This window comes from Peromyscus leucopus, chromosome 15 (assembly GCF_004664715.2).
Source record: "Peromyscus leucopus breed LL Stock chromosome 15, UCI_PerLeu_2.1, whole genome shotgun sequence".
In the NCBI taxonomy this organism is placed as follows: domain Eukaryota; kingdom Metazoa; phylum Chordata; class Mammalia; order Rodentia; family Cricetidae; genus Peromyscus; species Peromyscus leucopus.
In genome coordinates this window covers 18442773-18460155 of record NC_051076.1, presented here as the reverse complement: position 1 = coordinate 18460155, position 17383 = coordinate 18442773, and the positions used below count along the sequence as shown (strand labels likewise).

Here is a 17383-nt window from a genome sequence, read left to right as displayed (position 1 = left end):
GACAGTTGTTAGCCACGATGTAGGTGCTGGGAACCAAACCTGGTTCTTCTGCAAGAGCAGCAAGTGCTCTTAAGCACTGAGCCATCTCTCCAGCCCCACTATATATACACTTTTATTTTTATTCTCTGAGAATTTTATACATACGTACAGTATATTTTTATTATATTCACATATATTCACTGCTTCTTCCTTGCTATATATTTTTTCCTGAGTTAGAATCATATTTCCTAGTTAATATATCTCTTAGTTTTTGGTTGAAGACATGATACTATGGTAACTCTATTGTTGTCTTACAGTGTGGTTAAATTTGCTATAGTGGCTTGCCTTTGCGACTACTGGTCTGTCTTTTCCATTTTCTTTCTTTCATTATGATTTAATGTGTGTGATTCTTTTGCCCACATGTATGTCTGTGTACCAAGTGTGTGCGATGTCCTCAGAAGTAGAAGAGGGCATCAGATCCCCTAGAACTGGAGTGAAGGATTGGCTGTGAGCAACCACGTGGGATGCTGGCAATCAAACTTGAGTCCTCTAGAATCCGTGCTTTCAACCATTGAGCCATCTCTCTAGTATTGTGTCTTCTCCATTTTTATGCTTATTTTAATCTGGATTCCCAAGGTGTGACCCCTATGTCTATATAGTTCAGTGGTGAGCCTACAATGTGTGCAGAGATTTGAAAGACCTCACACTGATTTGTGCAAAGTTGCTGCTGGTTTTCAAGTCTTCTTTAACTTCTACTTTCTGCAGGCTCTCTAGGTTCTTTCCTGCTCATTTGCATCATTTCCCAGTTAGCTAGAGATGAATGAGAACTTATTTCAGCCTTTACATCTCCCTAGTTTCTGGGTTCTCCCTGCCACATGCTAGCTAGCTGGCCACTCATCTCCACAAGGACAACATGCTGAGCTTAGAAAACGGTGGTGTTCTCCTGTTCTTCCCTGACTGAGTCTGCCATGACTGCTAGAGTCTCATCGGGTCCTTCCCTTTCGGTACGAACCCTGATGGTTCTATGACCTGGCTGCACTAATAAACCGTTCTTTCCAGTCACTTTGATGGCAGTGGTGGGAGTGTGGGCTAGCCTCATTCATGCAGAAAGGCCGCTGACCTCCTGTCCTACTACACTCAACTCTAGAACTCTTTGAACAGCACTTTTTTTTTTGAGACAAGGCTTGCTGTGTAGCTCAGGCTGGCCTCACAAACTTTATGCCTCAGTCTCTTGGGTACAGGTATTATAGATATGTACCATAGTACTTGGCTCCAAGGCTATTTCTTTTCTGCATTTGGTCCATTTCCATCACACTGAATAGTTATTTTTGTCAGTCTTGTCCAGGTTACAGTTGTCTTATGTGGAAAAGAAATCCCAGCTTCTTTCTGCCGCCATTTCTAGAAGTCCTTCTCTGCGCATGCGTGTTAGGTTGGCTTTTCTACAGTCTCCTCTGTGTTCCTGTTTACTGTTCTCGTTATTGATCTGCCAGACAGAAGAATGTCTTTGTCTCCTGCAATTGTGTTTCTGTCAAGCAATCCTTTTTATTTTAAATAGCTTAACTTGTTTATTTATGTGTTTTATTAAATATTATATATATAAGCCAGTATAAACTTTAAATTTTGCCTACTGTAAAAACTTAAGTGCCATTGTCCTCGTGATTTTCACATATGCTAAAGAATTTATGTGGACGCCTGGTGTCATTTCAGACTGGACTTTAAGTGTCAGTGACATAAAAGTAGAGGCGGGAGGATCAGTCAAGGTTATCCTTGGCTGTCTTGTAGTTCAGTGTTGCCTGGGATATACACAAGACCCTATTTAAAGTCGAGAATAAGGGCTGGAGAGCTGGCTCAGTGGTTAAGAACACTGGCTGCTCTTCCAGAGGACCCAAGTCTCTAATTTCCAGAACCCACATGGCAGCTCACAATTGTCTGTAACCCTCACACAGACATACATGCAGGCAAAACAGCAATGTACATAAAATAAAAATAAATTATAAAATAAAGTTGAAAATAAACTACTACTAATGTGTCACTTAAAAGTTTGATATCCAGCCAGGGTGGTAGCACACATCTTTAATCCTAGCACTCCAGAAGCAGAGGCAGGTAGATATCTGTGAGTGCAAGGCCAGCCTAGTCTATAGAATGAGTTCCAGACAACCAGAGCTACATAGAGAAATCCTGTCTCAAAAAAAACAAACAAAAAGTATGATATCCAGAGTCCTTTTGTTAGTTTTTTAGGTATTCAATATTCTAAATGGTGATCTTTATTTAATCTGTTTGGTAGCTATATGATTTCATTTATATGTCAAATTAAGAATCATTTCAATTTATTTTTTTCTAAAAAGCTTTGTTAATTCTCTAATCCTAAAATAAAGTACACAGCAATGTTAAAATTAGAAGACAGTGACACTGTATTTTTAATGGTTTAAACTACATGCTTAGAACAGTTTATTTGGCAATTCTTTGCATGTACTAAATATGATAATGCCCTTGTTTCTTTTCTCAGCACGGTTACGTGGTGTTCATGATGGTCTGTTCACTGGTCAGATAGATGCTGTGGACACTCTAAATGCTACTTACAGAGTGACTTTCGATAGGACAGGGCTTGGGACTCACACCATTCCTGACTATGAAGTTCTTGTGAGTGATATTTTATTAAACTTAACTAAAATGTTTTGTAGTATATTTGTATTTTGTGCCTTTTAATTATTTTAGTATTATCTTATAAATTGTCTTTTATTAGAGAATCAAGGTTTCAATTCAAAGAGATGCTTAGGATTTCCCAACCCTGTGTACTACATGTCTGGAGGAGAACTGTATTAAGTCTCATTTCCAAAGCTAGGGTCCCTCCCTTGTGCTTTACCCACACAGTACTTTACTGTAACAGAATGATTGTTTCTGACTAAGTAATCTTGGAATTTACACATTTTCATTCTAGCCATGAAGTTAAGGTATAGTCAGTCCTAAATTTAAAATATGAAGTAACCCCTTGGACTTTCAGTATTTTTCTCCTGTTTTATTCTACATTTATGTAGAATCAATGCCTTCGCTTTTTAAAATTACATTTTTATTTATTTTGTGTGTGTGTGATGTGTGTGTGATGCTTGTGCTCGGGCTCACACATAGCACAACACTTGTTTGGAGGTCAAAGTACAACTTGTGGGAGTCAGTGATCTCCTTCCACCATTTTGGTCCCAGGAATTTAACTCAGGTCATTAGGCTTGGTGGTAGGTACCTGTACCCACTGACTAGCCCAATACCTTCACTTTTTGCATGATAAATTGCCGTAATTCATCAACTTATTCAGGGCCCTGAATCTGGGTTTTGTTTGTCAGTCAAATAAATGGAGACTAGAATCTAGGTCTTTTGATGTTCTAATACACATTAACCTGCTGAGGTACTTATCAGTCTTGATTTTGTAATGTGGAAAGTGTGTGTGTGTGTGTGTGTGTGTGTGTGTGTGTGTGTGTGTGTGTGTATTCGTGTTCACATTCTCAAGTGTACTTTGGATCGAATCCAGGGCTTAGTGATCACTATACTACTGAACTACATCCCCAGCCTTACATGCTTTTTTAATAAATAAAATAACTGCTGGAGATACAGCTCAGTGATAGTACTTGCCTAGCATGTGAAAGGCCCTAAAAACTGCTAAATAAATTAATTAATTTTAAAACTGTAACTGCAATCTGGACTGGTGAGATGCTGTATTTCAAGTTGATATACAGTGTCTACAAATTCTCCAAATTTTATGCATTATTCTCTTTTCCCAAAGAGTAATGAACCTCATGAGACAATGCCAATTGCTGCCTTTGGACAAAAACAGCGGCCTTCTCGGTTTTTTATGACTCCTCCACGGTTACATTATACCCCTCCTCTCCAGTCACCAATTACAGTAAGTAATACAGGAATGCCCTCAGTAGTGGCGACTATTGCAAATATCAACTGTGTTCTCATGAAGACACATGACAACTACTTCAGGACTTGAGCTACTGATGTCTGTATTATTTTAACTGATATTTAAATCAGTAAATAGTTGCTGGAAATATTTTCTTTGTTATTGATTTAATGTAATTTTAATTAAACAACTTTCACTTTCTCTAAAGATGCTGGCATTGATTAGATGATTCCTTCTGTCCCACAGGATAGTGATCCTTTATTAGGACAGTCACCTTGGAGAAGTAAAATCTCTGGCTCTGACACGGAGACGTTAGGAGGCTTTCCAGTAGAATTCCTCATCCAGGTGGTGAGTCAAGACTTGTCCCTTGCAACAGTCTGAAGGAAATACCCAGGAGGATGGGAGCCCAGGGAGCCCCGTGCATCCGCCCCCCATCTGCTGCACTGACGTGGTTATTGTGCTTGTGTATTGGATTTTTGTGGGTGCTTTCGTTTTGTTTTGGGGGCTTTTTCTGGGAGGGTGCAGAAAGACGTTGAGAGGACTATAAAGATTTTTCACATAATCCTCCTGCCTCACACATGTGTCATGTCCTTCACCAGAGTGGTGCGTTTGTTACAGCCAGTGAGCCTATATTATTTCAGTGTCACCCGAAACTAGAGGGTAGCAAGGTTCACTGTTGCTTTTGAGTCTTTTAGGGGTTTGGACAAACTCTGTTTGTTGTGGTTAACTGCTGACCTCTGCCTAGATTCTCTGTATTGAAAAAAGGAAAAGGAATGGACTGATGAAGGAGCACACATGGGTTTGTTTATACTTTGGGCAAACCTGGGAAAGACTCCTCCTTTCTTTGTGCCCTTTCTGAAGCGGTGGTACTGTTCTGTAGAAAAGGTGAAACTAGCTGAGCGGTAGAGCACTCAGGAGGCAGAGGCAGGGCATCTCTGTGAGTTCGAGGACAGCCAGAGATACACAGAGAAACTCTATCTTGGAAAAAAAAAAAGAAGGAAGGAAAGAAAAGAGGAAACTAAAGCCAGGGGAAATGTGTCTGGTAATGTTACTGTGAGATCAGTCATCAGAGCTGTGGAGAATTCTTCCCCTACATAGCCCACTGGCTCCGGGTCTTCTTAGGCTTTCCCTTTCTCAGCATGCTGAATCCTGTGGAAGTTTTGATTCTCCGCTGTTGTTGTTTGTTTGTTTGTTTGTTTTTTGGGGTTATTTTGTTGGTTTGTTTGTTTAGTTGGTTTGGTTTTTCAAGACAGGGTTTCTCTGTGTGCTTTTGGTGCCTATCCTGGATCTCGCTCTGTAGCCCAGGCTGGCCTCGAACTAACAGATCTACCTGGCTCTGCCTCCTGAGTGCTGAGATTAAAGGTATGTGCCACTGCCGGCTGGCTCCACTGTTTTATGGTCTCTGGTTCAGTAGTCTGGTAGGCAGAGGGAGGGTTGCAAGTATCTCCCTAGAATACTTGAACTGCCAGGGCTTCACCTCCTGGGGTCAGCACTGGAGGACAGTGATAACTCTTCTCCCCTTCTTTTTTTTTTTTTTTGTTTTTCGAACGCTTTCTCTGTATACTTTTCTTTCTGAACTCACTTGTCTGGTCTTGACTCACAGAATCCGCTGCCTCCCAGTGCTGGATTAAGTGTGCGCCACCACCGCCCGGCCCCCTCTCCCCTTCTAACAGCTCAGTCTTAAGGGATTTGGGGTGTTAGGTCATCTATTTAGTGCTGGGATTGTGTTTCATATCCTGAAATATGCCTGTGCCTGAGAGAAAGGGTGGGCAGAATATGTGCTTATGTTTCTTCCGTGTCTTCTGATGGCTTGACATCTCATCTTCTTGTAGCACTGAATAATAGTGTTATTGTGTGGATGTGCTGCCATGGATCTATCCATTCACTCACTAAAAATGTCTTGATTGCTTCCAGGTTTTGGCAATTGTAAATTCTGATTCTACCCTAAAGATGTATGTGCAGGTTTTTAGGTTTTTGTGTCTGAGTAAGTTGATAATGGAATCTAGAGGTTTGGTTAGGTTTGTGGCTCCCCCACACATACATACACCCTTTGGCTGATTTTTAGATAAATGCTGTTCTCGTTCTCTCTCTCTCTCTCTCTCTCTCTCTCTCTCTCTCTCTCTCTTTCCTTTTTTTGTTTTTTGTTTGTTTTGAGATGAAGTCCACATGTATCTTAGGCTGGGCTGGAATTTGCTATGTAGCCAAGGATGACCTTGATCTTCCTGTCTCCACTTCCAAAGTGCTGGGGTTGCAGACTACAGTGCCAGATGTATGTGATGCTGGGAATTTAACCCACAAACACTAGGAAAGCACTGTACCTGTTGAACAACATCCCCAGCTCCTGGGTGTTGTACTTTCCATAAGTCTGTGACATTTCATTGGCTGGCTGTCACTGATGAGTTATTCATTCATTCAATATATTGCTGTTAGGTCTCAAACCCCAGGACAAATGGCTGAGATGCCCATTAACATCAAAGCGAACCTGGCTATCAGGTTCTCTCAGCACCCCTCAACCCTTACCTGTTATGGGGTACACCAGCCAGAAGGACTCGGTAACATGTAGGAACTGTGGGATGCAGGGAGAACCTGGCGGCCAGTGTCCACTTTGATATGTTAAATTGGCACCTCAGCCATTTGCCCCAGGGGTTGAGACTTAACAGTTGCAAATATGGGGTCCAGAGAGAGGGTTCAGTGGTTAAGAACGCTCCTGCTTCTGCAGAGGACCACGGTGTAGCACCAATCTTAAAGGGTCTTGTTAATAATACCTCGAGAGCCGGATATTGGAGTGCATGCTGAATGATCAGAGAAACAGAACAAGCCATACTAACCTCACTTTGCCAATTCCTCATATGATCTTGTTTCCTCAGACTGAAAGCCTCTGAATCCTCATCAATTGATCTCAGCTGAACGGCTGCTAAAAGCTAAAAGCTTAACCAGGTTCTAATTCCTGGTCTTCACACCTTATACACCTTTCTGCTTCCTGCCATCACTTCCTGGGATTAAAGGCGTGTGTCACTATGCCTGGCTATTTCCAGTGTGGCTTTGAACTCATAGAGATCCAGATGGATCTTTGCCTCCAGAATGCTAGGATTAAAAGCGTGTGCTACCACTGCCTAAACCTATGTGGTTTATGCCTAAACCTATAGTGGCTGTTCTGTTTTCTGACCCCTGTGCACAGCATATTGGGGAGCACAATATCACCACACCAAGGTTCAGTACCTACATGGAGACTCATAGTCATGTGTAACTCCAGTTCCAGGGCTTCCAACATCCTCTTCTGGCCTCTGCAGGTGCTGCACACATGTGGGACATAGACATACATATAGACAAAACACTGACACACATAAAATAATAAAAAATTTAAATTAAAAATAAATCATTAGGTTTTTATTTTAAAAGGTTGTTGAGATGCTCATTTCATTCTGTTTTCTTTCTTTGCTCGTTAGCTGAAATAATTGTATAAGAAAAGCATCACCAGGCATGGAGGTGCATGCCTGCAATTCCTGGCACTCAGGAGACAGAGGCAGGAGCACCACTGAATTTTAAGCCAGTCTGGTTTACCGAACAAGTCCAGGCCAGCCTGGGCTACATGGCAAGACCATCCTTGAGGGATAGAATAAAGTGTTTCCCTAATATGTTATTTGGTTACTTAATGGTGTAAATTGCTTAGAAATACAGGATAAATGTTTGATGCTTTCTCTTTGCTTCCTGGTTCACAAACTGAGTTTGGTGACTAAAGTCATCTTGTTCCATGGGATCTGACACCCTCTTCTGACCTTCCTGGGCTCCAGGCATGCTCATGGTGCACAGACTTACATGCCAGTAGTAGAGCAACCAAAGACCATAGTACTGCTTACTTAAGCTGCTTAATGTTTTTAAAAATATCACTATGAACTTAAGGATCTTTAACTTTAGGCCAGGTGGTGGTGGCGCAGGCCTTTAATCCCAGCACTCGGGAGGCAGAGCCAGGCGGATCTCTGTGAGTTTGAGGACAGCCTGGTCTACAGAGCGAGATCCAGGACAGGCACCAAAACTACACAGAGAAACTTTGTCTTGAAAAACAAACAAACAAAAAAGGATTTTAAGAACTTTCGTGTTTCTCTTCTCAGCAGTTTTTGATCCTATTGGTCTACAAATTGTTCATTTTGAGCTGTGAACGCTATTCAGATTGATTTTTTTGTTTGTTTGTTTGTTTTTTTGGTTTTTTGAGACAGGGTTTCTCTGTGTAGTCCTGGCTGTCCTGGATCTCACTCTGTAGACCAGGCTGGCCTCAAACTCACTGAGATCCGACTGCCTCTGCCTCCCGAGTGCCGGGATTAAAGGAGTGAGCCACCACCGCCCGGCTCAGATTGACTTTTTATAAAACTGTTATACTATTTTATGTTTTCTGCCAGTGCATAAACTAGTCACTTCTGTGAAGTAGAAACCCATGCAAATACAGAGAAGTAGCAAATGTCTAGGGTTGCAGAAGTGGAGGTTGTTACAGGGAGCCTTGTACAGGCTTCGTATGCAGTTCTCTTGAATACTTTCTGGTTCAGGCAAAGAAGCTTGGGAAATGTCTGCAAGGTTTGACTGCAGAAAGAAATAGACTTTGTGTCTGAAGGGATTTGTACTTATTTACTGTTGTCCTGGAGTCATGAGAACCTTCTGCAGACCGATTATTTCAAGTCTTCATCTTGCCTGGGAAACTTGCACAGTTGAGCCTAGCAGCTGGAGTTAGTTGTTCAACTGCCTTCACTGGGGCAGGGACACTAGGGAACCAGAGAGGCACACTTCCAGAGCCTGACCCGCCGGTGGGCCTGTCCACAGAACCAGAGAGACGGGAGTATACGAGTAGGGCTCCGAACTTTGTCCCTGAGTTTCCCAGGTGGACTCCTTAATCCTTTTAATATATCCTAATTACAGTAGATTTTAAATGATTTATCATCACATTTTTATTTCATGTGGACTAGAGATGGGTAGATGAGTACACCGTGTGTCATAGTGCAAATAACTTTGGGAAGTCTGTTCTCTCATTTCAACATGTGGGTTCCGGGGATTGAACTCTGGTCCCTAGGTTTGATAGCAGGCATCTTTACCCACTGAGCCATCTCAATGACCCAATTATTTTTTATTTATTTTTTTTGTGATATATATTTTTTATTTTACAATATCATTCAGTTCTACATATCAGCCATGGGTTCCCCTATTCTCCCCCCTCCCACGCCCTCCCCTTACCCCCATGACCCAATTATTTTAACTCTGAAAGTAGCCACATGGCTATATACATGTGCAGAAGTCACTGTATGTGACAGAGCTCATCCACATTTTGTATTTGTATTTGTTTTATTAGTAGTAGTAGTAGTAGTTCTTTCTTCCCTCCCCTTTTTCCTTTAACAAAGACATTTTTGTACAAATTCATTTATTTTACTCAGGGAGTTGGCACATACACCATGTTGTGTTTTTAGGGATCAGAAGACAACTTTGGAGGGTTAGGTTTTTGTTTGTTTGTTTGTTTGTTTTTTGAGACAGGGTTTCACTGTGTGGTTTTGGTGCCTGTCCTGGATCTCACTCTGTAGGCCAGGCTGGCCTCGAACTCACAGAGATCCGCCTGTCTCTGCTTCCCGAGTGCTGGGATTAAAGGCATACGCCACTGCCCACTGAGGGGTTAGTTTTTTGTCCGGTGGTGATACACACCTTTAATCCCAGCACTCAAGAGGCAGAGCCAGGCAGATCTTTGAGTTTGAGGCCAGCCTGGTCTACATAATGAGTTCTAGGACAGCCAGGGCTACACAGAGAAACCCTGTCTTGAAAACAAAAACAAAAACGTTAGTTCTCACCTTCCCCCATGTGGGTACAGGGAATCAAACTTAGGTGGTCAGGCATGGTAACACATCTCACCACCTCTAGTTACAGTAGATGTTAAAGTAATATTTTCTTTCCCAAGTCAGCATCTCATTATGTAGACGAGGCTGTCCTGGAGCTTGTTTTATAGCCTCAGGTGGCCTAAATTTGTGGTCCTCCTCCCTCAGTATCCTGAGTATATGTTCTATGCTGAGTTTCAGCTATTACTTTTACTTACTATTCATGTGTGTAAAATAAGATGCTTTGCCATAATTATATTGAGACTAAAATGTACCATCAGAACATATTAGTGAAAACTGAAAATATATATTCAGATATACCTGAATGTCTCTATTTACTCCAAAACATTTCTCTTTTGTCTACAGACTAAATTATCAAAAATTCTCATGATTAAAAAAGAACACATCAAGAAATTAAGGGAAATGAACACAGAAGCAGAAAAACTGGTAAGGGTTTGAGGATTTGTCTCCCTTTGTTTATACTTGTCTAATTTTAAAATGGTAGGGTCTTCTAATCTCTCTCTCTCTCTCTCTTTTTTTTTTTTAATACCTTCTGGAAAAACCTTTGAGGCCTCTTTGTTTTTGTTCTGAAACCAGGTCTTGCTGTGTTTCCCTGGCTGGCCTGAAGTGTACTGTATAGAGCAGGCTGGCTTCCAGCTTCTGGAAGGCCTCCTGCATTTGCCTCCTGGTGCTGGGACTGCAGGCCTGTGCCGCCACACCTGGCTTGCAATAAATATTACTTTAAGTCATTACTTGATTTCACTTTTCCTTACTATAGTCAGTACACTCCAGTAAATCACAGTGTAATAAGTCCCTTACCCATTAGGCCAGTGGCTACCCAGTTGCATAGGGTTCATGGATGGATTAGCTTCGTGGATGATTTATATGAGTGTAGAATCATATATGCTAATCAATGCATCTTACTAAAGAAGATTTAATGACAGCTTTTTAAAGGTGCTTCAGAATAAGGTAGCTAAGTCGTCATACTTACGTTAACTTGACAAAGATTTTATTAATCAGATAAGTCCAAAACATTGAGTGAATTTTATTTGTAAGAAAGAATTAGTAGAGGTGTTGGGTTTTCTGAGATTGTCTGTATCTGTGTGAGTCTATGCCTTATGCATACTGATACCCTGGAGTCCAGCACAGGTTGTCAGATCTCCTGAGGCTGCAATCACAGGTAGTTGTGAGCTGCCCAACACAGGTGCTCAGAACTGAACTCAGGTAAACTATTTACATAAAAATACTCTTTAAAAGTAACTCTCCGACGGGGCGGTGGTGGCGCACGCCTTTAATCCCAGCACTTGGGAGGCAGAGGCAGGCGGATCTCTGTGAGTTCGAGGCCAGCCTGGGCTACCAAGTGAGTTCTAGGAAAGGCGCAAAGCTATGCAATGAAATCCTGTCTCCAAAAAAAAAAAAAAAAAGTAACTCTCCTCATAGACTAGGCTGGCCTCAAACTCACAGATATTCATCTGCCTCTGCCTTCCAAGTGCTGGAATTAAAGATATGAGCAACCACAGCCAGCAAGATATTTTCATATCAAGGCATTGAAAATAAAACCTGGGGTTGGGGTATATAGCTCAGTGAGACCTGGGTTCAAACCATAACAGAAATGAGTGGGTGGTGGGTGGGGGTGGGTGGGTGGATGGGAGGATGGGTGAGTAGATGGATGTTCAGTTACTATCATGTATACATAAATAAATAAACCCACAAACTTAGATTCAGATAAAAGAAAGCAAGAGTTATTAAATTTTTATGGAATAGTATATGTTTCCAAAAAAGAAAATCCTTATTCACCCTCATATGTAATGAAAGAGCTAACATCTGAATTGTTCAATACTCTGCTAATTGTACTGATTTTTTTTTTTTTTTAGGCAGTGCACACTAAAAGTATCAAAGGTATATTCAAGTGTTTTTCTTTCCTTTTCTGTAAAGGAACTTAAGGTAGAAAACACTAAACTAGCTGGACTGTGGTGACACAGGCCTTTAATCTCAGCTCTTGGGAGACAGAGGCAGGCAGATCTCTGAGTTCAAAGCCAGCCTGGTCTACAGTTTGAGTTCCAGGACTCCACAGAGAAACTCTGTCTCGAAAGACCAAAAACACAAACGAAACAAAACCCCACTAAATGTCAGTTATTTCTAACCAGGTGTTGTAATACTAACTAGTAGTGATTTTTATCTACCCTGTCCTCATCTAGCCTCTACAACTCACAAATATTTAATCTTTTTTCAGTAATTTAAGTTAAAAGTTGGTTTATTTTTAATTTTACCAAGTAATTTGAGTATTTCACTATTTTTCACCTCAAAAGGATTGGACATAGTACTTTGTTCAAAGTATATGTTCTTACAAAGAAAATCTGTTCAAGTTTTCTTTTCACTCAGCAAAAAAAAAAATTGTTTTGGACTGTGTGTAGGTATGTGTTGTATGTCTGTTCATGTCCACATGTATGTGCACATACATATACATGCACGTTTGAAGACCAGAGTCCAATGTGAGGTATCTTCCTCAGTCACTCTCCACAGTATTGTCTGTCTGAAGATAGGGTCTGGTCTTTCAGTGAATCTGGAGCTTATGGATTCACGTAGGCCGACTAATCCCAGGGACCTGCCTGTCTTTGCCTACCCAGTGCTGGTATTGCAAGGCAGTGTGTGTGCTGGGGATACACTTTCAGGCCCTTAGGCTTGTGCAGCAAGCCTTGTACCAACCCCCCAAAAAATTTGGTGAAGTTTTTCAGAGTATAGCTTTGAACTAGATTTTTTGGATCAAATTATATAGTAATGGTGAGTTAGTGAAAGTTTGAGCTCGTTAACTTCAATATGTCTTTTCTGTTTTAGATTATTCAAATATGTCTTAAGCATATTAAAATTATCTGGGGCTGGAGAAATTGCTCAGTGGTTAAGAGCACTGGCTGCTCTTCCAGAGGGTCTGGATTTGATTCCTGTCACCTACATGGTGCTTCAGAACCATCTGTAACTCTTCGGACCTTCCCGGACACTAGGCAGACATGGTACAGAGACGTACATGCCACGGTAGTAGAGCAAGTGGACCCCATAGTACCTGGAAAAACTGAACAACGTGACAGTACTGGAGTAACTGACCGTGACAGTGCTGGGAGACGGACAGACTGACAGACAGCATGCAGACACATGACTTCATGACAGGTGGTTGACACAGTAGGGAAAGGCGTCTTTGGAACAGTGGCAGTGAGTTAACTGGCTGTCGGAACAGGTTTGGGGGGTTGGGGGTTCAGCCATTACTGTGTCCTGGAGATGAAATGGCTGGGGGTTTAAATCTAGAAATGGAAAGTGGAGCTATGAAAATTTAAGAGACTGTAAGCAATTATATTTATGACTTTAGAGTAAGGACTCCTTAGACTAAGTCAATACAGAAAACAGTCGCCATAAAGGAAAAGATTGATAAGTTAACCTACATTGAAATTAAGTATCTTTGAACAGAAGACACAAGAACAGAAACTAAAAGGCAAACCACAGGGTCAGAGGAAACATTTACAGCTGTGCACAGTAAGAAAAAGATGTGCAGCCCAGTGGACAACAGGAGTTTTTACACAGAAAGATATTCAAACATACCTCCAGAATGTCTGTACGATACTCAACTTGGCAGCAAGGTGTGGTAGCATACACCTATAATGATAGCACAGAGGCGAAGGCAGGAGGATTGGGGTTGATAAGTGAGACTTTTTCAAAAAACTGATGCTCAACTATGTTAATGCTCAGAGTAATGGAGTACACAGACACCATTCATGCTCTTTTAAAGATTTCATTTATTTTATTTTAAAACTTTGTTTTTATTTCATGTGTATGGGTGTTTTGTCAACATGTATGTCTATTAAAGACTTAATACTAAAGATGGGTGAAAATTTGACAAGTTAAAATTTCCTAACCCACGACTCCGGATAATTTTATCCATTAAAACTAGCCATATGTATGTAAAGTGTTCACAACAGTAGTGCTGATAGTAGCTTATATTCGAAGCAGCCCAGATACAAGCAAGTAGAGCACAGCATGCTGTACTGTATAGCAGCAGATGAACTAATATGCATATTTGCAGTGGGAGATGAATCTCACCAGTGGGGGCTCAAGCCCTCTTTCTAGTGCTTAGGAGGGAGAGGGGGGAGGCTCACTGACGACCTCAGGACCCCTGCTTTCTATAATGAGCTCTGACTTCCTACAGCTGCATATCATGATGCTTTCGCAAAAAGAGCAGAAAGCAAATGATATATCCTGTTTTGCCATAGTTTATGAAATAAAGATAATACAAAACTAACTTTATGGTAATGTGGTAATGGCGGCAGAGAGAAAATGGAATAACAGCACAGGTAGGATATAGGATGTTGGTGTTCTCCTCATTGGCCTAGGTGGGTTTCCTTATCATTCGTTTCCCTAATTTTTGTTTGTTTGTTTTGTTTTTTGAGACAGTGTTTCTTTGTATAGCCTTGGCTGTCCTGGAACTCACTCTCTAGACCAGGCTGGCCTCGAACTCACAGAGATCTTCCTGCCTCTGCCTCCCGAGTGCTAGGATTAAAGGCGTGCGCCACCACTACATGGCTGTTGTGTCTAATTTTACTGAGATAGAATTGATGCTCAGTCAGCTGTACTTGCTTGAAATTACAATGTGATCATATGCCTGTGAACCCATTACCATATGCACTGCTAAAAAAGAAAATTGTTTATTGCTACTCTAAAATTTCCTTTGGTAATCTCTCCTTGATTTCTAGGCAGCCATTGATATGCTACCTGTCATCATGGGTTAAGATTAGTTTATATTTTCTAGAATTCTGTATAAATAGAATCGTGCAGTCTGCCTGAGCTCTTTCATACCTGGTTTTGGCATACAACTTTGAGATACACATACTTAGTGACGGGATTCAAAATACACAGTTGCTTTTTTCCTTCAGTGCCAATGATCAAACCTAGGGCATTACACTCGTACCACTGAGCTGCCCCTCCCAAGTTCCTGTTCTAACTACTGAGTAGCACCTCACTTCATGAGCATACCACAGTTTATCCATTCCTCTACAGAGGAGCACTTGGATTTTTTCCCATTTCTAACTTCTCTCAAATTGCTGTGGACATTTGTGTATAAGTCTTTGCATAGATAGGCGTTTTTATTTCTCTAGACATGTTTTTACACAGGTGTGATTACTTTGCAGTAATCCATTTAATTGTATATGTTTGTGCAATTTTATATTTAAACTTCAGTTAAAACAAAAACATTAAGGGCTAGAGAGATGGCTCAGGGGTTAAGAGCACTGACTGCTCTCCCAGAGGACCCAGGTTCAATTCTTAGCACCCACATGGCCACTCACAACTGTCGGTAACTCCAGTTCCAGAGGATCTGACACAGATACACATCCAGGCAAAACACCAATGCCCATGAAATTAAAAAAAAAAAAAAAAAAAAAACATTAAAAAACAAGATGATAATGTCAGGCATGGTAGCACATTCCTTTAAATCCAGCCCTCAGGAGGCAGAGGCAGGCAGATTTCTTGAGTTCAAGATCAGCCTGGAGTACGTAGCATATTCTGGGACAGCCAAAGGTACAATTCCCCCCTGTCCTGGGGATTCAGACCCACGTCCTCACATTTGCTAGCCAGAACTCTGTTGTTGAGCTGTACCCTAGCCCTATGACATTCATCTCTCCAGTGGGAAATTACGCCTGTGTGACTTCATTCTAGCACGTAGGAAGTTCATTCGTGTCTGACAGAACTCTTCCCACTCGGCGAAAGCGTGCCCGGTCAGTTGACACGTCCGTTACAGCGGAGCCCTTATTCCTTTGGTCCCCTTTTCTGGCTTCCATGGGGCCTGCCACATGTAGTGCAGAGACATGACACCACAGTCAAAACACCATACACATAAAAATAAAAGTATCTTTAGAAAATTGCAGTGTGTGAAGACTAACCAGATCACTCCATCTTCAGGTATAGCGAGCTGATTAGTGTGCAAGGAAATGTTCACACATTCTTCAGCGAGAAGACAGGCTGGCTGCTGGAAGGCTACTTGCCATATTGAGAGCCAAAATCTTACTTCTGGATTATTTGTGTTAGTGCTTTTCAGTTACTGGATAAAGCATGGTGACCAAGGAAACCTACAGAAGAAGTTGTTTATTTCAGCTTATGGTTCTGGAGGGTTAAGAGTCCTTGGTGGCTGGAGCATGAAGCCAGGAGCTCACATCCTCAACCATAAGCACAGAGTAGAGAAGGTGAACTGGAAGTGGCATGGAGTTCTGAAACTCTCAAAGCCCATCTCTAGTGTCATACTTCTTTATCGAACGTTCCTAGTCAGTGCCAACAACTAGGGCCTGTGGGGGTCATCCTCATTCAGACTGCTACATTCCTTTCTCCCCGCCCATATCATAATACAAAATGAATTTACTTCAAAAGTCCCCATAGTCTTCTCTCAACACTATTTCAAGTCCAAAGTCTCTTCTGAAACTCAAGACAATCTCTTAATTGTAACCCTTTGTAAAATCAAAAAGCAAATGACGTATTTCCAACTTAGTGTTCCTAAAGGGAAGAACTGGAATATGATATGGAAATACTGGATCAGAGCAAGACTGGAGCCGTGGGCAACCCAAATCCTGGAGCCCCGTCTCTGGTGTCAAAGGGGCGTTTGCTTCATTAAAGTTCTCTGTATATAAACTCCCTATTAAAAGAAGTAAATGGGCAGGAGAGATGGCTGAGTGGTTAAGAGTGCATACTACTCTTACAGAAGACCCGAGTGCAATTCCTGGCATTCACATTGAGCAGCTTACAACCACCCGCAACTCCAGCGCCAGGGGGATCCTATACTTCTGGCCTCTATGGGCAGTGGCATTTACATGTACAAACACACACTCACATAATTTAAACCAAATAAATATGAAAGAACAGAGTAAATGGCAAGACATCATGCATTCCTAAGGACAAGGACAGTTTCCTGATAACACTTAACACCGTTATCACGTAAGAACAGTATCACTGACTACAGGCTAATGTAATGACCTGCTGGGTGTTTTACATCTCTTTTAGATGATTGAAATTGCATTGTTAACAAGACAAAACTTTAATAAGATCTGTTTTTTTCTTCTTAGAAATCATATTCCATGCCCATTGGTATTGAATTTCAACGGAGATATGCAACAATTGTTCTAGAGCTTGAGCAGTTAAACAAGGACCTAAACAAAGTTTTGCATAAAGTTCAGCAGTATTGCTATGAGGTGAGTGGTTTGTATTGCTTTCTTTTTGTGTTTTTGAAACAGGTTCTCACTTTATAGCTATGGCTGTCCTGGAACTCTCTGTAGCCCAGGCTGGCCTCAAACACACAGAGATCCGCCTGGCTTTGCATGCCAGACTGGGATTAAAGGCGTGCGCCACCACCGCCCACCTGATATGAATTACTTTCCCTCCACGTTTTATTGTTTGAAGTTTAATGCTTTTCCCTTCACCTCTTACAGGATCTTTAAAAGGCCTTTCAGATCATTTGTTGGGCCCAGGGACTGATGGGTAGTCAGTTTCAGGTGTCATTCCTCAGGTATTCTCTACCTTGTTTTATCAAACAGGATCTCACTGGGACCCAGGCGTGCTAATCAGGCATCTCTCTGCCTCCCCAACACTGGATTACAAGCATACACTGTCACGCCTGCTTTTTACATGGGTCTGAGGATCA

General features: G+C 41.5%; 1 protein-coding gene across 4 annotated transcripts in view; it reads left to right on the top strand.

Annotated features, from left to right (window-relative positions):
* Lin9 (lin-9 DREAM MuvB core complex component) overlaps positions 1–17383 on the top strand; it is a 52443-nt gene that overhangs the window by 28149 nt on the left and 6911 nt on the right. For all 4 annotated transcript variants that reach the window (XM_028865443.1, XM_037211187.1, XM_037211186.1 and 1 more), the window contains 5 exons: positions 2486–2619; positions 3752–3871; positions 4121–4222; positions 10084–10164; positions 16809–16934. In XM_028865443.1, the coding sequence (XP_028721276.1) occupies positions 2486–2619; positions 3752–3871; positions 4121–4222; positions 10084–10164; positions 16809–16934 (563 nt within the window). The remainder of the gene's footprint in view (positions 1–2485; positions 2620–3751; positions 3872–4120; positions 4223–10083; positions 10165–16808; positions 16935–17383) is intronic.